The 23,127-nt window shown below is 36.2% G+C and overlaps 1 protein-coding gene across 1 annotated transcript in view; it reads left to right on the top strand.

Annotated features, from left to right (window-relative positions):
* The first annotated feature begins 3,438 nt into the window (after nucleotides 1-3,438).
* Nucleotides 3,439-23,127, top strand: part of Rnf128 (ring finger protein 128) — a 60,429-nt gene continuing 40,740 nt past the window's right edge. Inside the window, exon 1 of the mRNA XM_047536902.1 lies at nucleotides 3,439-4,149. Coding sequence (XP_047392858.1) covers nucleotides 3,666-4,149 — 484 coding nt within the window. The 5' untranslated portion in view covers nucleotides 3,439-3,665. The remainder of the gene's footprint in view (nucleotides 4,150-23,127) is intronic.

Raw genomic sequence — 23,127 nt, forward strand, 5'->3', positions numbered from 1 at the left:
AGGTTGCCTGGTGAGGATGCACTCAAGAGAAAGGGGAGTTCACAGGATGCTTTTAATGGTTCACATCATCAAACTAAGATAGTCTGATATCCCATTCCACAATTGGGCTAGACCTCCAGAATAGATCTGGGGATGTTAGCTTCTCCATCACTCTCTTTGTCACCAGTCTGACTCTTGTATAATCAGAATCATCTATGTATACCTGGATCTGATCATATCATCCATTTGCTCTGGTGGCTTCAATATAAATTTATTTCAAACTCATTATTAAAAAATTATAAAATATAAAAAAAGTTGAAAACTAATACAATGGTCATCCATATATTCACCATCAAGATCCAACAGTAGTTAAATTTTGCTATATTTGCTTTATGTATGTGTGTGTACATGTGACTCAACAGTCTTTAATAGTTTCTAAACTCTTCATGTTCTTTTCCAACCTTCTTGACTGGCTTGACTTTTCTTGGCTCCCCTTTGGCAATTTACATCCCAGTCATAACTCACCACTGAATATTAGTTCCCTCAATGTCATCTGGCATTCTCATATGATTGCTTATGCCTGAATATCTTTACCTTCTTTGTTTTGATAACCCTTATTATTTCTAAAGATTCAGTCACAACTATGTTGCCATAATATCCTATGCTTTTCTTAATCATAACATTTATTACTCTGTACTGTTATTGTCCCCTTACCTCTGTCTCTATAAACTGTGAACTCATTGAGAGCAGAAACTGGTTCCTTTGTTTCCCTGCCTCAACAGTGCCTTGCACTTAGTAGGTATTCAGTAATCAGACTATCAAACTGCCTACAACACAGTTTTTACCCAGTCACATTGTACGCATCTCAAGATCAACATGTCTAAAGTGAACTCATCTCTCCTCCTACCCATTGTATACATTTAACCACCCCAAATGCCTTGATTAAATGTCATCTAGTGTTCAGAGCTAAAAACCTCAGAGTGCTCCATAAATCTTCCATCTCTTTCTTCCCTCAAACCAAATCCTGTTGACTTTATCTCCAATATACCACTTCTCTTCATCTCTATTACCTATTTAGTCCAGACCACCTTCATCTCCCACCTGGAGATGCCAACAATCTTCTATCTGGGTTTCCTTCTGCTACTATTTTCCCCCTGATCTATTATCCATGGTAAAACCATAGTGATTTCTAAATTTCAGATCTGATATGACTCCCTGCATATATACATATATATGTACATATATATGTATATATTATATTTCGATTCAGGATAAAGTCCAAACTTCTAGCTTTACCCAAAGGACTCTCCAAAACTGACCTTATGACTTCTCCAACTTTCTCTCTTACCACCCTTTCTCTTGTACTCCAGGTTCCAACCATTTTGCAATTACAAGGCCTGTTGTAATTGTACTTTCCCAACATTTTCTGTTTCATGTCTCAGTGCCTTTCCTTGCATTGTTCTCTGCCTAGAAAAAGTAACCCTTGCAGCACAAATGTAACCTCCTCTGGATGTTTCTCTTATTTCTCAGTCTGAGTTGAGTGACTCTTCTCTATTTTCCACTACTGCCCTGTGCATACATCTATCATAGTGCTTACATTATATGCATAAAGTTATCATTTTACTTGTCTTTTTCATCAAAACTAATCTATGCACTTTTGAGAGCAAATAAGTGGAAGTTTTGTTTGATTTTGAATCCCAATGTTTAGCTCATAAGATATAACAGATATGTAATACATATTTGTCTAAAAGAAATGAATGGATGGACATTTCTCCAAATTTCATTTTTATAGATTACTTTATAAAATACTTCCTTTCTTTTGAATATATTGCTTCTACAAATTACAATGTAGTTGATTATCATTCAGGTAATATTGCTTGATTTAATTTTCAGTGTTTTTCATCAACAAATTCAGACAATTTCTGGAATAGTATCCTTTCCTAGATATGGTTTATTCTACTCATTTCTTTTCTTCTAGTTAATTTTAATCTCAGATATTAATATCATCAATATTTAGGTGTACTGTTCTATTGACTCCATACCTACCATTCCTTGACCTCTAAAGTCCCTTTCAATAGCCAGGGTTCATGTTTCACAAAAATGCCCATTTATTTATATTCTAGTTCCTGTTTGGTGTATGGTGTTGCTTTTCTTCTAGGTTTCTCTCAAGTCATAAGAATGTCAAGTGCAGAATTGTCTCATGCTTAACCCATATTAATCAAGGGTGGGTCAGGGATTGATGGAAGTGACTCACTGGAAATTTAACAAATGTTGGGGTAGGTAAAGAAGATTACATTTCCTTAAACTGAAAAAGTGGCTAAAACCAAACATTCTAAACATCATTTTCTCTGATTATTGCCTCAAAGTAACGATTTTATTTTAAAACTATTGTGTCCCTAAACCTGTTTGATACTAACATAGCATTTTACACTGTGCTTAGTACTGTTCTAAATGCTTTACATGTATGAATTCAATTATTTGAACCACTGTATAAAGTAGGTCCTTATTATTATTCCCATTTTACAGCTGATGAGAAAATTGAGGCACAAAGAACCAAGTTTCCCAAGGTCAAAAGTTATTCATAGTGGCCAGACACAAGATGTATTAATTCAGCTTCAGTGCATATTTATTGAGTGCCTAGTAAATGCAATAATTGACACAGTAAACAGACATTGCACACTTAGGTAAGGATAAATCATAATGCAATAATGACATGGGTGAATTGCGTAGGTGGGTCAGGCTCCTTTCTGAGAGTGGGAAAAGGAGAAAGGATGATGTTTGTTAAGGTCATGAATGGTATAGGGATAATGGTTGGGGTAAACTTAATTTGTGGATGTGGCAGAAAAAAAAGGCTTGGTTTTGAGGTATGTGAAACCAGTAATTCTTTTGTGAGGACCAAGATTACTTTTAGATGCAGTATATTTAGCGTGGAGTAAGGATAGGTAGGAAATACACACGTATGACGCCTGTTAGGAGAAGGATAGGAGAAAGGTGCCATTTGAGGTCAGTAAAATTGGGTAAGGAAGTGGCTTTTTCTGACCTTACCCTAGGGAATCAGCAAACACTGTCCCCCCAGCACCACCTACCTACCCAAATTCTCTTGAATACAACTCAGACCCTTGGGATCTGCCTCTTTTTAGTAGTATTTTCATATTCTGGATCCATAATCCCAAAATGCCCTTTAGCAAATGTTTGGAGGGAAAGAGGTATTCCTGCAGTTTAAAACTCACTCGAATCCTACCAGAAAGATTGTATGTTTGCAGATTCTGTAGTTTCTCGCCTGTGCATTTTTCATAAAACGACGCGACACACCTGGCCACACAAGCTCAGAGCCCACTGTAATACCTTCCCATCCTGTTACCCTTTTAAGAGGCGGATCCCGCAGTGTCCTTTCCTCCCTCCCAGCCACCTCTACCCCCAGTCGGCTGGGCGGAGCTTCATGCTAAAGCCCCAGAGCCCGACGCGGCCGCGGCAGTAGCGAAGAGGACTGGAGCTTCCAGGAGCTGCGTCTGCTGCAACCTCTTTGCTGACGCTACGTGCCTCTGGGCTCCGACCTAGCTCGCGGTGCGCCAGTCCCACTTCGCCCGTCCCCCACCTGGCTAGCACCTGGCCAAGGCCGGGGTCCTGCCAAGCGCCCGGAGGGCGCGTGCCAGGGGCCCTAGGGAACCGTGGAGCTCGCGCGCGCCATGGGGCCGCCACCCGGGGCTGGGGTCTCCTGCCGTGGTGGCTGCGGCTCTTCGCGACTGCTGGCTTGGTGCTTCCTACTGGCTCTGAGTCCGCATGCCCCCGGCTCCCGGGGGGCCGAAGCTGTGTGGACCGCGTACCTCAACGTGTCCTGGCGGGTTCCGCACACCGGAGTGAACCGCACAGTGTGGGAGCTGAGCGAGGAGGGCGTGTATGGCCAGGACTCGCCGCTGGAGCCTGTGGCTGGGGTCCTGGTACCTCCCGACGGGCCCGGGGCGCTCAACGCCTGTAACCCGCACACGAATTTCACAGTGCCTACGGTTTGGGGAAGCACCGTGCAAGTCTCTTGGTTGGCCCTCATCCAACGTGGCGGGGGCTGCACCTTCGCAGACAAGATCCATCTGGCTTATGAAAGAGGGGCGTCTGGAGCCGTCATCTTTAACTTCCCGGGGACCCGCAATGAGGTCATCCCCATGTCTCACCCGGGTGAGTGCAGCTACTAAATTGCACCCCTTCAAACCTTTGCCATGGCCAGTTTCTCCTATTTTCCTCAGTGCCCTCCTTTCCCTATCCCCTTGCTCCAAAGGAAAATGAGTGTCCCCTTTGCCCCCTCTGAGTGGGGCAGGGTCCTCCCCGAGATTCACCAGGCGTGGGGGTTGGGCGGAAAAAAAATCCTTCAGAATTTGCCTCTCAGGTGGAAAATGAGGTGCGGAGGCAGGCGAATTGAGGACTGTTTGCTCTCTTTGCATTGCCCTTTTGCTGGTGTTTCACACGGGTGCCTTGCCTTGGATTAAGTGACCATGGGCATTGGCTTTTAAACTGCTGTGGAGAAGATCATCTGGAAATCCCTTCCTCACTCTTTGCTGTACAACAGATTTCCTCACCTCTTCCTATTTTTCTCTCCATGTTTTCTAGGTATCAGGTACAAGATTGTGTTATTGTGCCCTGTTAACCCCATTGCAATTTTGGTAGAAACTTTGCTTAGCTCTTGGGTTCCCTGCCCGGTGGTCTTAGATCCCAAAGAGATTGTTGGTATCATTGTTTTTGTTTGTCTTTGAAAAATCTGATTTCGATTATTGCGTTCCAAAACAGGTGATTAAGGTTACTGAGAAAGAGGTTTATTATGCATGAGGATAGCAAAGGCCTAGACTTTGTAAAGTAGTCCAGGTAGTTCATAAATTTGTGGAGCTGGTGTAGGTTACTGATTTTTCCCTTTAGTTATCCTTCCAGAAACTTCCCTATTTGTGATTAGGTACTCACAAATATACTATATGTATGTAATGATCCTAGGCCCCAAAGGACAAATAAAAAAATATTGGGAGAGAAAAAGGAAGAGACATGCAACAGCAGTATATGGTGGTGCTTAAAAGCTGGGCCTCAGGTTAGACCTTGATTCAAATTTCTGCTCATTGCTTACTAGTCCTCTGACCTTGGGTAACTTATTAGAAGTCTTTTGAGTCTGGATGCACTCATCATTCAGACGGGAATGATTAATAAGGAGAAGTTCATCTACAGGTTTGCCTTAAGAATAAAATGTAATAAAACTTGAGTCTAGAAGAGTGTAACAGATTATTCATTCTCAGTAAAGGTTAGCTGATGTGGATTAGCCTTCTAGGAGTCACTGAAGAGATGAATCTGCTTACTTAACAACTAGAGGTTTCGTGTTTTTCTAAAAACAGTATGACGGGATTTGCCTGGAGAGCACTTATTGAGTGGTATAATGGAAAGAGCATTGAACTGGAGCTCAGAAGATTGAGTTCTTTTAGCTCTCTCAGCTTCATGACCTTGCACAAGTTACTTACATGTCAGATGGTAATATAGGAGTGTGTAACCAGTTTGGCAGAGTGTGCAGAGATAAAAGTGAACTAAATGAACTCTAAGATCCCTTCCAGCTCTAAAAAGCTGTGATTCTAAGATTTAGTATGTTGATTATAGGAACAAACTATGTCTTTGGTTGATAATCCATCAATTAGAATGAAATTACTTTTTAAAGTCTAGTAAAAATGAATAAGGCTTAGTAAATTTTAAACTCTTTACATTTTAGTTGGCAGTATAAAACACAAGGGTTTGACTTTGTCTCCTCCAAATGAGATTCATTTGCATGAATGATTTGTAATTGAAGTGTATTCTTTTATTAGAGTTCCTACTTAGAACCTTTTCATTATACTTCTGTTAAGGACATTTATCTGATAGTTTCAGGAGGCAATAAATTTACCTTTGCTGAGCTCCTACTATGTGCTAGACATTCTATATATTTTTTACATTTTATTGAAAGGCAGTATGGTGTAGTAGGAAAAGCATAGGCACTGTAGTCAAAATTGGAAATTAAATTCTGGATTTATCACACAATAACTTTGTGTCCTTGGCTGGATCGTTTAACTTTACTAAGTCTCAGTTTCCCATCTGTGCAATGGAGATAATATTTATGTTCCTGTGCTTACTAAAGATAATATATGTAAACCACCTAGCAGATAATAAATGGTCGATAGATGTTTATTGTTATATAGGCTAATGCTGACAGGCAAAAATTTAATGCAGAAATATTATTCAATTGATGATTTGAAGACATGAATGCACTGGAAACCTAATTATGGCTATTGCATTTTAGGACATCATATAGGAATAAAGCCCTAAATACTGATCACTTAACTCCATTCACAAAGGTATTTTGATACTTTAAAAACTTATTATTATCCAAGATGATGGTGATAGCAAATATTGCCATTAAGCTAACTAGCCAAAAACCTGGAAAATTACATGGGGTATAGAATCACATTTCTCCCTTGAACTCCTGGAGAAACTACTTTTCAACATGGGGGGGAAATCACTCTGCATATTTGTTGGCAAAGTGCTATATTGTTTACTTACTCCTGAGAGTAAGCCTAGGGCTTCCTTTTAATGTCTGGTTGAAAATAATTTATCTTGGATTGTAGTGGCAGAGAGGTAGGACTGAGATTTAAGTGTTAACTCATTATATATTCTCATGAATTATACAGGGGTCACCAAATGTGGAGAAACCATTGCTCTCTTCTTTGTTTACAAAATCTCTCTTTACCCACTCTCACAGGGGCCAGCGCTTGAATTGTTTGTCCTTTGTTCCAGTTTGTGCTGAGTATCCACACTCTCACTTATCACAATCCTGTGATCATGAAGATACATTTGTTTCAAGTAATAGAACTAACTAACTGGTTTAGAACAGTTGCTTTGATTTTTTTGTTTAGTAGAGAGAAACTCCACTGTGTAATATCAATCAATATGGAAAGCAAGGCTATTTTTATATGTACCAAAATTTCACAAAAGGTAGTTGTAACCTAGCATCAACCCATGCAATTAATTTCTGTGTTTCATTTGATTGCAATGTATTCAGCGACTCCTGCTTCTCACAGATAATTACAAATGATAGATATTTGTTAACAGTGTCTTGGAATCTCTGGATATGTATTTTTGAATCAAATGGATCTAGAAACCTGGAAGGAAATTTTGGTTTCAAAGTTTAATTATTCTTCAAAGTTCTTAAGTATGAAAATTAGATAAAAAGCAACCAAAACTTAGAGTAAGCACTAAAGTCATCTAAAATGTAGATTGTCATGATCAGACACATTAAGCATGCTCTTGTTGTTGCGCAACTACTGTTCTTACTCTAAGCAGATGGGCCTGAGCCTTGCCTGCTGTCTAATTGAGCACAGCCTCGGGGTTGAAGTGGTGTGTGTACTTGCTTGTACAATTTTCCTTGAGTCAACATGTGCAGGCATGAATTTATTGAAAGACCCATGCAAGATACAGCCTTCCTAATCCATGACACATTTACAAGAATTTGAAATATATGCAAAGGGGTAGCAGGAGAAGCATTATTTCTGAGGTCTGTGAAAAAAACAAGTGAATGAACAAATAGTGTAAGTTAATGATTTGGTGGTCTCCAATGAATACAGTTTGACATATAAAAATTACTTATGTACGTTGTTGAAAGCAGAGCAGATTAGTTAAGGGGGTGGACTAATATATATAATAAGCATTTAGTATTTTTAAACTCTTAGGCCAATGATTTTACTTCTTGGTTTTCTGCTATTTAAGATGGGCACAATAATAAATTTGCTTCATAAGGTTGCTAGGATTAAATGAGATAATGTAGAAAAGTGTAAAGTGCAGTGTATGGCATATAGGAAGCTACTATTTTAATAACAGTGAAAATAGTTAAAAGTATTGCAGAAAATGAAAATCGAATCCTACATCAGGAGAATATAATTTGAAAACGAATAGACTAAAGTCCACATTACCCAAAGTCATAATTTGGACCCTTTAAAAACAGGTTGAGTAGATGGAATTTTTACAAGGAAAAGATTTTGGGGAACCCTCCAAGCTTTGCCATTCTTTTCTTACATAACTGCTTTTCCTTAAGTGACCAATCTTCTTTCCATTCACAAAGGACTTTGCAACAGTATTTTACACTTCTTTATCACTACCTGAGTCTCTTCTCAACTCTTAGTTTTAATTCTACTATGACGTTGAATTTGAACAGAACCTTTTTTACTATAGTAAGAGGTTCACAAGAGGATCAAAAGAGCTTGGGTGGTGATGATTCACTCATGTAAATTAACATTCACAAATCCATTTCCAGATGCATCCTTCTTGGTTATCTCTGCAGTACTGTATTTAACCTTATTGGTCACTCCTTTGAAACTCTCCCAAGCAGTTTCTTGCTTCTATGGCCTCTCTTTTGTTTCATTTCTTGTATTTCATTAAACCATTTGTATAACACTTTTCCCTTACATTCCATGCCACTACCACTCTCCCCCTTAAAAAACAGCTATCACATCCAGTTGATTCTATCACTCGAAATATTCTCACATCTGTCCCCTTTTACCTTGCAACTATTATCACCCTGCTTTCAGTTCCTGTGTCTTCTCATGAGGGAAAAATTGTTAGATTCTCAATTGGTCTCCTTGCTCCAGTCATTTTCTCCCTGTATACAGTTCTTCCTCCAAGTTTAGACTATATTTCTAAGCATATCACACATGACTCTTAATAATCTGATCACAAATTGCTCTCTAAGATTTATGTCCCTCTACTCTCATGTTGATCCCTAAATATTATTATTCCTTTGCTTGTACTTCTATATTGCCTATACATCCCCTTCTTTCAGTTGTACGCTTCAAAAATTCACCCATTTTTTGACAAAACAAAACTTCCTAATCCTACAATCCTTTCTTTTTTTCATTTTAAAATTTTAGATGTATTTTATTTTAATTGACACATAACAATACACACATTTATAGGGTACAGTATGTGGTGTTTCTATACAATTCTTTTTTTTTCCTCTTCCCAGTACAGCTCACACCCAAAACAAAATGATCTTTTTGATCATGATGGCACTTCATCTCTTAGAGTACTTTATGCATTTACTGGTAGTTATTTGTTTACATATTTAACTTTCATACTGAAGGTAATCATTTTAATGTTTGGTTAATCTTCAGAATCCCCATAAGGTTATTTGTTTGGATGTATTCTAGAAATGCTTGTTGAATTGCCTTAAACACCCAAGAACTCTAATGCCAGATGATCATAAGATTCAGTAGAAAAGTATCTAAGGAAATTGATTGGAATTCAAACCACTTGACTATTTACCAAGGGTCTACTGAGTGCAATGTATTGTGCTTCCTTCTTGAGTAATACAGAATAATTAAGGTAAAGTACCTGCCCTGTTTAGGAATGTAGAATCTAGGAGGAGGAGGAGGAAGAAGAACATACAATAAAAGTGTACAAATATTTCAAGATCTTGGGCTTCCTAATTTCTGTGTTGACCACCATTGTTTTAGTCAGCTTTTTCATTGCCAGGAAAAAAAGACCTGACAAGAACAATTAGAGGAGGAAAAATTTATTTGGGGGTTCATGGTTTCAGAGGTCTCAGTCCATAGATAACCAGCTTCATTCCTTGGGGCCTGAGGTGAGGCAGAACATTATGGCAGAAACTGTGTGGTAGAGGGAAGCAGCTCACTTGATGATCAAGAAGTAGAGAGAGAATCCACATACCAGGTATAAAATATATACCTCAAAGTCATGCCCTCAATGCCCACATCCTCCAGCCACACCCTACCTGCCTTCAGTTACCACTAAGTTAATCCCTGTCAAAGGAATAATTCTCTGATTAGAATAAGACTCCCATAACCCAATCATTTCCCCTCTAAACCTCCTTGCATCGTCCCACACATGAGCTTTCAGGGGACACCTCACATCCAAACCACAACAACCACCATGTGCCAGTTTTATGGATATTTAATAGCAAAATGACCTAGATAACAAGGAAATAGTGACAAATATATTTTTAGAGCTTTAAATTGAATTCTCCCTGTGTTTTTTGATGTTTCTGAAATTATTTACACCAGCCTTCAATTGTCTCCAATTAATATACTCCCATTGAACATGTTGGTGAGCATTGAATTTCATAACATAAATGAGAACACCCTCTTTTTTATTTAAAAAAGAGAAATGTAGCTTGATTACCAGATTGTTGTCTAAGTATATAAAGAACTTTTCCCCCCTTCAGTCTCTGGAACATGTGTATTATTCCATACAAAATGCTACATTTAATGTCTGTTTACAGTCAAATGGAAGAAAGAGAAGGGAGTACCAAGGACATTTTCTCAGTTATCTTCTGATTATAAAGTTGTTTATATTTTCTGTAGAGAACTTGGGAAATACAAAAAAGTATAAATAAAAGTTACCCATAATTCTACAACACAGATAAATATTATTAATATTCCTTAACATTTTTCCATGCATAGCCCTAGCTTTGTTATTTTACTTTTATCATGATGGTTGATTTTTTATAAGTATTAATGTAGTATTAAGAAAATACAGAAACATTAAAAGACCCACAAATCTGTAGCTATAGCCATTTTTTTAGCATTTTAGTGTGTTTTGTTGTTATCTTATTTTTCTGTGTGTGTATATAATTTAAAGAGCTGAATATATTCTATCTACTGTACCCCATTATCACACCCAGTGCTTTTGATTGTAAGCCTTCCTTGTGTGATTAAAAATAGAAAAATGGTTCTCATGGCCATTGGGGAGTGGGGACTGAACCTCTCTTGCATTAGCTAGCAAAAAGGAAATGCAACAATTTGATGGGAAGTAGTATGAATTGGGTCATATAAAACAAAAATTTGCTCCACAGAAGTTTACATTAAAATGCACTTACTATTTTTTATCCCTCCCCTTATTTTGGATTAACTTCTATATATCAGAGAAAACATTTGACCTTTGTATGTCCACGAGACACTAGTTAAAAAATTATAAATAGAAGAGAGATCAGCAGAGTAGAGAGAAGGGAAAAGGGGTGGGAGGAGAAGAGGGGAAGGGGAAATACTGGGGACTGAATTACAACAAATTATATTCCATACTTTTATAATTTTATCAAAATGAATCCTAATGTTGTGTATAACTAAAAAGAACCAGTAAAAAAAAAAATACATATACTTACTAGTCATAAATGTGGACTGGTCTAATCCCATATGCATTGCCTTTGTGGCATTGGTCTTTTGAAAGATTTGATTACCAATTGTGCTTCTTTTCTCTTCTCTCACAATATTCCCATAAATGATATCTTTTTCAGAACTGAGGATTGCCACCAGTTTCCCTGTTGCTTAAGTAGCACCTCACTGACTGAAGTAGCTTTTTAAAAAGTCATTATGGTCACTGAACTATAAACTATTCTTGGGTTTTTCCCTAAAGTTTATTTGACAGGGTATTACACATTTTCTGAGAATGAATAATTTCTACATATGTAAATTTTTTGAAGTACTACATGTAGCAAAATAGTACATAAATCAATAGTTTAGAGCTCAGTGGATTTCACAAAGTGAAAACACCTGAATAACAAGCACCCGGCTCAAGAAACAGAAAGTACCAACGCCAGAAGATAACCTTGCACCCCAATGTGAAGAATTTTTGATGTAGCACAATTACCAACTTTGTCTCCTGAGGGAATGACCTCTTGTAGCATTGTGATAGAAGCCCATTTGCCCTCAGAAACAGTGTCCTTCACTGCACTGGGGCTATGTTACAATGGTGATCCACAGCTGCATGCTGTAGGGAATTGGTATCAAGCACAGAGCATGTGCATTTTTTTGACGCAGTTACTAAGCCAGTTCAGAGTTGCCACACATGGCTGTACAACACCCACCTTGGAGCTCTATGGGCAAAGCAGTACACAAGGGCTCTTTGTTATTATTCCATTTCCTGTTCTTTTCCTTTCCAGCAGTGTGTATGCCCTTTATGCATCACGGTATATAGCTACTGCTTGAACTTGCCAATAGGCTTACTACAGTATTGATTTCTTACAAAAATGTTTGGTGATTCATGCTGAACCGTGGGAAACAAAACTTGATGGAGGTTATTAGGTTCAGAATCTGGTTGTGGATTACTTGGTTTTAACACTTGAATGATCAAGTTAGGTACAAATCTGTGAGTTTGAGTTAACTATATTCGTTTTGACCTTTTTTGAAGAATTACAGTACTAACATTGACTTGTTGGTGTGTTTTTGATTCTCTCTAGACATTAACTTACCATTCCAGACAAAATATTGACATGACTTGGTTAAATGTTGCCTGCAACTAATAATGTCTTAGTTTTTTTTAAAAAACGAAAATACACCATAATGCTAACATTGTTGGAAAAATTATGGATGATGATTTTTCTCTTCAGTATTTTTCTGGATTTCCTAGAATGTTTTATAGTTATGATCAGAAAATTCAGTTATTTTAAAAAAACCCAAATACTCAAATAGTGTTGATAAAGCATGAAGAAAGTGTTATTAATGTGACTATAGCAACAATAACAAAGTGTATCTGCTAATAGAAATGATTTACAGACTACTATGAAAATTTAAGAATTACTTTGACCTTTTGAAATATCTAGCCCATATAATTGTTAGTGTGATCCTTTCTTGTTAACACTTCTTAGATTCTTCATATGTAAAATGGGCCTTGAACACTGAAGAACTTTAAGGACTGATTCTTCACATTTTAATGTGGAACTTTTCTATTTACCCATTGCATCACTATTTGTATTTTTTCTTTTTATCCTTCCTTCACACACATAGAAATATACCTTACCTTTCTTTGTATTTTTGTTTCTTTCCCAGAAGAAGCCTACGTAACCTCACTAGCACCCTTCAATATCCATTCTATTTCATACTTTTCAGATTAATCCTAAATCTAATAGTTTATTATAAAGAATTTAATGTGTTGGTGATTTTTACTCATGAGACACTGAATTTTCCTGGCGATAGTAGCTTTGTCATTCTAGAAAACAAAAGGAAATTTTACTAGAATAAGGGCACCAAGAATAATTATGATGTTTTTATTTTATACTTTATTAATGATATATTGAACATTATATATAATAATATATATATAAGCTCGTTAAAATTGAATTGATTATTAATTTCCCTTGAAATTAGTACGAAACTCCACCAGTTGATGGTTCACATAAGAAACTATCAAATTCAAGGGTTGTTTTGGTACCGCTTCTTTTCCTCTTAAGATGCACTTTGTGTCCTCCTTTTCCCCCTTACTCTGCCTTTCACTACTTGGTAAATTCTACCTTATGTACTTTTACATGCATTCATGTATACACACAAACATACTTTCTCTCTCTGTCTCTGTTTGTCTCTCTCTGCGTGCATGTTTGTCTTTTTCTCTTTGCCAGAACCCCTTCTTCATCAAAAATATTGTGCTGCCTTCACTGTGATTCCACTTCTTTTTTTGATGGTGAGGGATACTGGTGATTGGGTCTCTACCACTGAGCTACATCCCCAGCCCTTTTTATCTTTTATTTTGAGACAGGGCTAGCTAAGTTGCTGAGACTGGCCTTGAAATTGTGATCCTCCTGCCTCAGCCTTCCCAAGTCTCTGAGATTATAGGCATGCACCACCATGCCCTGCTGATTCCACTTCTTTTGAAGTGAAATTAAACAGTATGACAAACCATTGCTCTCAATATCAATGACTAAATATATCTCTAACTCCCATAATCTCAAAAACCTCCAATCAACCATGTAATCCTCCCAATTAAATATGCATTTTCTCATGTTCCAGTATTCAAGATAAATATTAAGTGTCTTTGTTTGTTTTGGATTATAGTATTGCTTTTTGAAATGTTTTATTACAAATTTGGGTTAAATAATAATTTCTATTTGCTTTGCAATTTTAGTCCTCAAAGTATTTTTGCATTCAATAATGTGTGGGCTGTTTGGAAACCCAAACACTGTTTAGCAACTTTACTATGGCAAAGTGAGTTTTCTCTAGTTACAAACTACTAGCTTACAAACAAATTCTTAAAACACAACCCATTGGTATTTCTCTTGTGGTTATTGTTCATTATGATAGCCCTGTTAAGTATAGTTCATTATATTCTTTCCGGCTACACTTGTGCAGTGTTATTCACTCACTTTGTCATGTTGAGCAATTTCCTACCTAACGTATTCCATGTGTTTCAACTTAAGGACTCTGCATTTTGTTTTCCTAATCAGTGATGATTTCAGAAGACATTATTTATTTTAATAACATTTATAATGTTCTTAAAAGTTTTACAAATATATCTTAAAAGTTTTACAAATATTTGATTTGTGGTTAGTTAGCCATCAGTAAATTTTTAAGTACATCTTTTCTCAATTTAGCAGATTTTAGCAGCCACTTGACTGAAGGCTAGAAAGTATCTGTGTATGAGGTTTTATTCATAGAACCATGAGCAATCTATATTTAATCCTGTTGTAAAGAAGTTTTCATAAGGGTGTTTAAGTCAAATTCTTGTTTACCACCACCACCATTTCATTTTGACAAGAGGACAAGATATGTAAGAGAGATGGAAAGTGACCAATGTTAAATCACCCTTGCCCCAACCCCCAAATTCCTCCCTTTGTGCTGTTCCTCTCTAACTGATGCTTTTTGGTAGAAGTGGCAAACAAGACAAGGGAATTGACTTAACTTGAGTAATATGATTAAAGGCCAACAAATTATCATTTGAAGTTAAAGAAAGCTACACAATTGCTCTATTTTTATTTCCATCTGTTTTACCAAAGGTGGATGTGTTCCATTTGCAAATGGGAGATGTCATAATACAATGGGAGAATGAGTGTCCTTGAGTCACACTGCTTAACTTGAATTCTAGCACTGCCAATTAAATAAATATGTGATTTTGGTCAGGTTGGTAACCATACCTCATTTGTCTGGTTCATAAAAAGTAGAATAATAATACCTAATTTCCATGATGTTAGCAATAAAACATTTGGCCTTTACTGAGCAATGAGTGAATGTTAGTTCTCTTGAACTCTTTGCTTCTAATTTTTTTTTTTTTTTTGGTGCTGGGAATTGAACCCAGGGCCTTATGCATGCAAGGCAAACACTTTACCAACTAAGTTATATCCCCAGCCCAGCCTCTAATTTTTTTTACTACTAAACATAATAATTCCCCTTTGGTTATTATAGATAGCTATTCAGTACCACACTTTGAAATATGTAATTGTTTATATGCAGAAGCAGAAAACAACTGTGACATCCATATTGCTATTTTTTCTCAGTTCCTGAGAAATGTGGAGATAAATCACATAATCAAGAAATGGAAAGAACTGTCTTATCTTTCTTTTCTCCTGTGTATTTTCATTTTAAGCAATGGCTAAATCTTAAAATTAAGATTTTATACTCCAACAGTGGAAATGGCAAATGACAGTGGCCCTTTTGCTAGCATGGTGGTAGAGAAGGAAAATAGGACTCAGATGAATTTTAATATGAATATGTAATAGCTTTGTGACCCTTGCCAAATTAATCTCTTTAAAACTCAAGTCTCTTTCCACGTAGAATGGAGAATGATAATTGCATCTACTTTACAGGGTTATGATGAGAGCTAAATTAGATAATATAGGGAAAGCACTTAGTACATATCCTGGCACATAGATGTTTTAGTCAGTTTTTCATCACTGTGACCAAAAGAACTAAGAAGAACAACTTAAAGGAGCTTACTTTGACTCAATGTTTCAGAGGTTTGGTCCTTAGACAGCCAACTCCGTAGGTCTGGTCCAAAGATAAGGCCAAAAATCATGGCAGCAGTGTGTGACAGAGAGAAATGACTCAGGATATGGCAACAAGAAGCAGAACTCGCTCACCAGGGACAAAATATAAACCCCAAAGTCATACCCCCAGTTACCTACCTCCTCCAGCCACACCCTACCTACCTACACTTACTACCCAGTCAGTCCAATCAAGTGGATTAATCCATCAGTTAGGTTGCAGCTCTCATAATTTGATCATTTCACCTCAGAACATTCTTGAATTTTTTCATATATGAGCTTTTGGGGGACACCACATATTCATACCATAACAATAGAGAATAGCTTACGTTCCTCCTACCCTCATCTATAGTTCAGTCTTGGCAATGCATATCATTGTAGTAATTCTCAGAGCCTCTAAAAAGCTAAAGAAAAAATAAATTTAAAAAATGCAAATAAAGAGGGCTGGGGATATAGCTCAGTTGGTAGAGTGCTTGCCTCGCAAGCATAAGACCCTGGGTTCAATCCCCAGCACTGCAAAAAAAAAAAAAAAAAAAAAAAAAAAAAGCTAAAGAAACCAGGTGTAGCTTTGTTTAATGCTTTATTTTCTGAATTTATTTATCTGTTGAACCACTTTTATATCTAAATACTTAGCATTTGAAATGTAATTTAGGAAGTAGTGATACCATTCTCTTGACAATTTCTTCCTTCTCTAACATATTTTATTTTTGGTTTCATTTTGTTTTGTATTTAGGCTGACCCCATATTTTAATAGCATCAAAAATTTGTCAGTGTCAGGAAGTGACTAAACCAATAGAGTTGCCTCAGCTATGATAAGAACACAATGTTTTCAACTGTGATAGCAAACATTTAGTTATATTTCTTTGTACCTTTTATATCAGGTTAATAAAACTTCAAAGCATAGATCGACAATCAAGGTTTATTCTCTTTATTGACTTTCAGAGACAATTTAATGTAAAAAAATAAAAATACAAGTGAGATAAGTTTGTGTTTGCTTTTATTATTAATTGTGTGGACTGGAGTCCAGAAACTAACTTTTGTGATATTTCATAGAGAAAGAAATGTAATATACTCAAGTAGTAGAATATTATTTTTCCCCCAAACTAGAAATTGAACCCAGGGGCCCTCTACTATGGAGCTACATCCCAGCCCTTTTTATTTATTTATTTATTTTTTTATTTTAAGATAGAGTCTCCCAAAATTGCCCAGGCTGGCCTAGAACTTGTGATCCTCCTGCCTCAGTCTCCCAAGTTTCTGGGATTATAGCTGTGTGTCACCACACCTGGCAATAGTAACTTTTATTGTTATTTTTTTTGGAACTTGTATGATACCAAAAGTTGTGAAGAGAGGCACACCAGATTCTCATTTGCTCTATGGATACCTAATGTAATATTAACTAATTGGACTACTATAACTCTTGCACCTGTGGGCCAGGACAAAATGAAGACCTTATCTCTCAACAGAATATTCTTCCTAACTTTAATAGTAAATGAAATTTCCTATCTAATCACCTTTTACAAATTATTTCTGAATAGGATGCATGTAAAAAGAGATTCCAAATGAACAAGTTTCAAATCCCATTTATGACTAAAATCCTGTGCTAGATATTCTTAGGAGGAGAGGACTGAGCAAATAGATAAAGAAAAATAATAGAGTCCTTTCCTTCCAAAGAGCTCACATTTTCAATCTCTATTGTATTTTTTTTTCTATTGTATTTTTGATAATGATATTTTCGTGTGTGTTATGGTTTGGATCTTAAATGTCCCCCAAAGGCCATCATTAAAGGCTTAGTCACCATCCTGTGTCACTATTCAGAGGTAAGACCAAATAAAAGGAAGTGAGGTCACTTGGGACATGCCCTTGAAGGGATTTTGGAACCTCAGCCCCTTCCTGTCTCTTTCTGCTGCATGGCCAACACAAGGTGAGAAGCCTCCTCCACCATGCACTCCCTGTTGTGAAGTTCTACCTTGCCACAGGCCTCAAACAATGGGACCAAATAGTCATGGACTGAACCCTCTGGAATCATAAGCCAAGATAAATCATTCCTCCTTTTGTTTATCACAGGTGTTTCGTCACAGTGACACAAAGCAGACTAACACAGTCTGGCACTCAAATAGCAATCAAGTAGGGTTTTCAGATCTACACAAAAATGGCACTGTACAGAGTTGGACCACATTTCAGGTACAGAATGCATGTATCTTCTATGCATTCTTGTGCTAGTTCTACCTGGGCTAAATGGTTGAGAGTAAAGGAGCAAATGGTGGAGGCCATGTCCCAGTTTCATTATAAGTCTAGACTATGACCTAATTTTGTGTATATATGTTTTTCCCTGGATACAACAACAATTTATTCAGTGTAATTCTCTTTCCCAAGGCTTTATAATATAGTAAAACAGAACTGATGAATACAAGACAAAAAGATCACCAAATTCCAAGTGTTCATTTACGTTTTCTTTCCCTGAAATTCATGTCTTCTGTTTATCTTATTTTTACTGTCCAACAAATAATATCTTTCTAATTATTTAGCCTGTTGTACTTATCTTGTTAGCAGTTGCTTCACCTTGCACCATCAGATATTCTTATCAGATTCTGAACAGCTCTGGATATTGCAAAATTTATTATCCAAAGTATTGAATACATTAATGATGTAGAGTTTACTATCATTCCTCCAGAAAACATTAACAAGGAGCAACAGAAAATTATTGATTTAGTTTCTAGGACCTCTATCACCAAAAAACAAAACGACAATAGAAAACTAGCATAAGAAGGATGTGGTCATATGCCTGTAGTCCCCCTTCTCAGGGAGGTAAAGCAGGAGGATCACAAGTTCTAGGTCAGCCTCAGCAACTTAGTGAGACCCCATCTCAAAATAAAAACTAAAAAGTGCTGGAGATGTAGCTCAGTAGTAGAGTATCCCTGGGTTCATTTTTCAGTACCACTAAAAGAAAAGAAAGATAGAAAATGTTTGCAAAAAATTTGTGATATATTCACAGAATATCCTATTATTAATTAGATATACCTTCTATAACTTTCTGCAATGGAGTATTTTATTGCTTTCTTTTTTACAGTATCTACACAATTTAAAGTTTTATAGAGATGCAACTTGTCCCAACTGCTTCAAGACTTCTTATTTATGCCCTTTGAACATTTTCCTAAGTGCCAAAATGCCAAAATCATCAGTCTCCTAGTGAACCAGAATGACTGTTCTGATTTGAACTTAGAGCTAAAACAGCATATGTCCTAGTACCTGAACATAAATCTGAAACTGAGGTGTGTGGTCATTTCAACAGAGTCAGCACTGTGACAGTAAGCATCACACTAAACACAAGATCTAAAGAGCAGGATGAGTATATAACTTTTCATCTTTACATATTGTATGTCCTTGCTGTAGTCAGACATATCCTGTTTAGATATGCCATCCTCGTATGTAGGGAGGAGGTGCACCTTGGACTCTGTTCACCACAATTATCTTTAAAGTATAAATTTGTTTTTCAGTTTGAATTAATTCAAATTATACTAAATATAGCATACTTTAGGTTCCTCCCCCATCTTTGAAGAATATATTCTTTTTTTTTGGGGGGGGGGGCGTGCTGGGGATCGAACCCATGGCCTTGTGCTTATAAGGCAAGCACTCTACCGACTGAGCCATCTCCCCAGCCCCTGAAGAATATATTCTAAGATGTTCCATTTATACTTTAAACCTCAGATAGTATTAAACCCTATTTATAGTATGTTTTCCTATATAAACATGCCCATGATAAAATTTAATTTATGAATTAGAAACAGTAAGAGATTAATAACAAAAACTAATAATAAGAGAAAAATTGTAACAGTATATTATAATAAAAGTTATTTAAAATGTATCATTTATTTCTGGTGTTTTCCATGTAATATTTGGATAGAAGTTAGCTGAAAATGCAGAAAGGGAAACCATGGGTAAGATGGAACTACTGTACTTAAAATTACATTCATCAAACATTTATTTGACAAATATTTATATATATTACATTCCAGTTACTCTGTTAGATGTTGTGGATACAGTTATGAAAGACACAGTTCTTAACCTGAAGAAGTTCATGGTTTAGTGAAAGACAAATAAACCAGATAACTACATGGGAAACCTGTTTTGGACAGTATAAAAGTGGGACATCTAAACCAGATTGGTCAGGATCTTATAAAAGGAGGTTGAATTTTATTCTCTAGGTGATGTGGAACTTCTAAAGAGTCTTTAGCAAAAGAATAATAAGAATATTTTCCCCTTTTGGAAAAATTTCTGTGATGGCCATGAAGAAAATGAAATAGAGGGCTAAGACTGGTAGCTTAGAACCCATTAGAAGGTCATTAATGGAGAATTAGGTAAGATATATTAATGACAATAGAAATTATTAGAACAGGAAAAGAAAAAGACTATTTATGATATGACTAAGTTTCAAACATAAATATGGCTAATTTTCAAACCTCTTACTTGAAAGTTCATTACATACTAATGAAAACAAAATAATTCTATTGTCAGAGTCATTGGTCTAGATTAAGTAACTGGACAACCATCTTGAAATTCTCTGTAAAATCACACTATGATTAAACTTCAACCCAATATTTCTCAAAGTATGGTCCACAGACCACATGCAGCAAAATAACCCACAGAATTTGTTAAACCCATAGATTTTCATGCCCCACTCCAGACATACTGAAACAGGGAATGGGTCCCAGGGAGTTCAATATTTTAACAAGCTTTTCAGGAAATTCTCATTCAAATTAAAGTTTGAGGATCATTAATCTAGCCCAGAAGTTCTTAAAATGTGATCTAAGAAACCTCTGGTCTCTCAGATTCTCTCAAAGGTCCATGATGTTAAAACTACTTTCATAATAACATTTAGTCATTATTTACCTTATTCACTATTTAGTCATTATTTACCTTATTCACTATGTTGATATTTACACAGATGAAGTAAAGCAATGGTGACTAAAACTGCTGGTATCTTAAAAACAATTAAGATGGAGCACCAGACAGTATTAATTGTCGTCTCTATCCCCAGGCACTTATAGGAAAAAGAAAATGCCAGTTTCACATAGGAATGTCCTTGATGAATCAGTAAGAGTACTTAATTTTATTAAATCTCTACCCTGCACAACTTACATATATGTACATTTCTGTGTAATGAAATGGAAAGTAGGCCTAATACACTTCCATAGCACACCAAAATATATTTCTCTGAAGGAAAAGCAATTGTGTGACACAGTTGTTAGCTGAACTAGCTGCTTTCTTCAAACAACTCCTTTTAACTTGAAGACCTACTGACAAACAACAGCAATTCAGACTTAAGTATTTGGAAGATCTTTTGTAAAAGTGAAAAATGAGCCTGTCATTTCAAGAAAAACAACTGACAGTGTTTGTTGGCCATGATATCAGTTTTCAAACAAAAAGTAGAATTTTGAAAAACTTTTTACCCACCATGTGAGCTTGATAACTTCCCAATACTTAGACTTTTCTGATGAGATCAATGGTGATATTAATATATCACCAATATATTTTTGATATCATATAATCTGGAAATGAGTCACTACTTGGAAGATCTACATTACTCAGTGAACCAATATTTTCCAAATGACCAAGGCATGGTATTACAAAACTATGAATGAATAAAAGATCCATTCAACCTGCAAGATAGACTAATAGGTTTTCAGTTAACTAAGTAGAAAAAGTTCATTGATATGGCTTCAAATTCTACCTTGCATCTAATGTTTAAGAAACTACCACATATTGGATTTTAGTGTAGTATGAAAGAAGAATATTTATGCTACTAAAAATTGTTATAAAAACACCACTCAATTTTCCAATTGCATTGTATATGTGAGTAAAAATTTACTTTATATGCCTAAAACAAAATAAAATAACACAGTTGGATTAAAGCAAAAGCAGATATGAAGATCTAGACTTGTTTACCTGTCTTCTTGCCCAGCCAGGGAGAGTGGTGCATGTCTGTAATCCCAGCAGCTTGGGAGGCTGAGGCAGGAGGATTACAAGTTCAAAGTCGGCCTCAGTAATTTAGCAAGCAACTTGTTAGGCAAGGCAACTTTAGTGAGACCCTGTCTCAAAATAAAAAACAAAAAGGCCTGGGGATGTGGCTCAGTGGTTGAACACTGCTGGGTTCAATCCCCAGTACCAAAAAAATAAATAAATAAAGTTATCCAAATGACAATACTACTCTTCTTTGTTGTACTTTTTGGCAAATATAGTAATTTTTAATAAAATTATGTTAATCATATTGATGTATGTCTATGATTATTTAAATGGATGAATTATTTTTAAAATTACATAGTGTTAAATTCTAATCTGGTATCAATAGAAATAATCTACATAAGCAGTCATTGAGGCCTTCAATAACTTTAAAGAGCCTAAAGTGTTCCCGAGATCAGAAAATTGGAGAATTGCTGATCTAGCTCTTGGGTTCCTAATGATAGACTAAACATAACCACTAGTAGATGTCAGAATAGTTCAGGCAACAAGCACTAGGGGTTTTTAATAAAAATTCTAAGAATTGCTTACCTTTAAGTATGACATGTCATGCACAAGTTATTCACTTGTGACCTTTTGAACACTGTTACATATATTTCCTTGTGTTTCCTGAGGACTCCATTTACCAAAGATATTTTTTTGTATACTATTAGCAAGTCTATGATTCAATCCGTGATGAAGTATTGCCTTCAAAACTAGGCAGGGCACAGTAGTGCACACCTTAATCCCAGAGACTGGGAGGCTGAGGCAGGAAGATTGCAAGTTTGAGGCCAGCCTCTGCAATTTATCAAAACCCTTTCTCAAAATATAAATAAATAAACAAATAAATAAATGAAAAGGGCTGGGGATATAGCTCAATGGTAGTGTGTCCTGGGTTCAATCCTCAGTACCAGGAGTGAGGGGGCCTACAACAGAAGTATTTGGTAGTGCAGGGCAGAAATGCAATTTACTATACATGATTATATACCTGTGTTTTTTTTTTATTGGCTTATAAAATGATCATGGTAAAATGTGATTTTGGTCATCATCTCTGCCATTACCCTTCCCCCCAAAATATGATCTGCAGTAACACAGAAGGTTAAGAACCATTGTTTTAAAAAACAGCTTACCAATACTATGTCTATTCTAAAACAGATGAGGTTTTAAGAAAAGGCTAGTTAGAAGCATGTTGACATCTTAAAGGGGCATACAGTACTGATTTGGTTTTGTTCCCAGTGAGCCACAGACCTATGTTTCCAGATATTTTAAGAAATCATTTTTATATTTGCTTCCTTAATGATGTGCCTATTGTTTTTAATCAAGGGAACTTCTATGAAGTAGTAAGTGTAAGAAACTTAAATTTGGTTCATCTTGACTGAGAATAATCAAAAGGAAACAAAAATGCCACA

This window comes from Sciurus carolinensis, chromosome X, assembly GCF_902686445.1.
Source record: "Sciurus carolinensis chromosome X, mSciCar1.2, whole genome shotgun sequence".
NCBI lineage: Eukaryota > Metazoa > Chordata > Mammalia > Rodentia > Sciuridae > Sciurus > Sciurus carolinensis.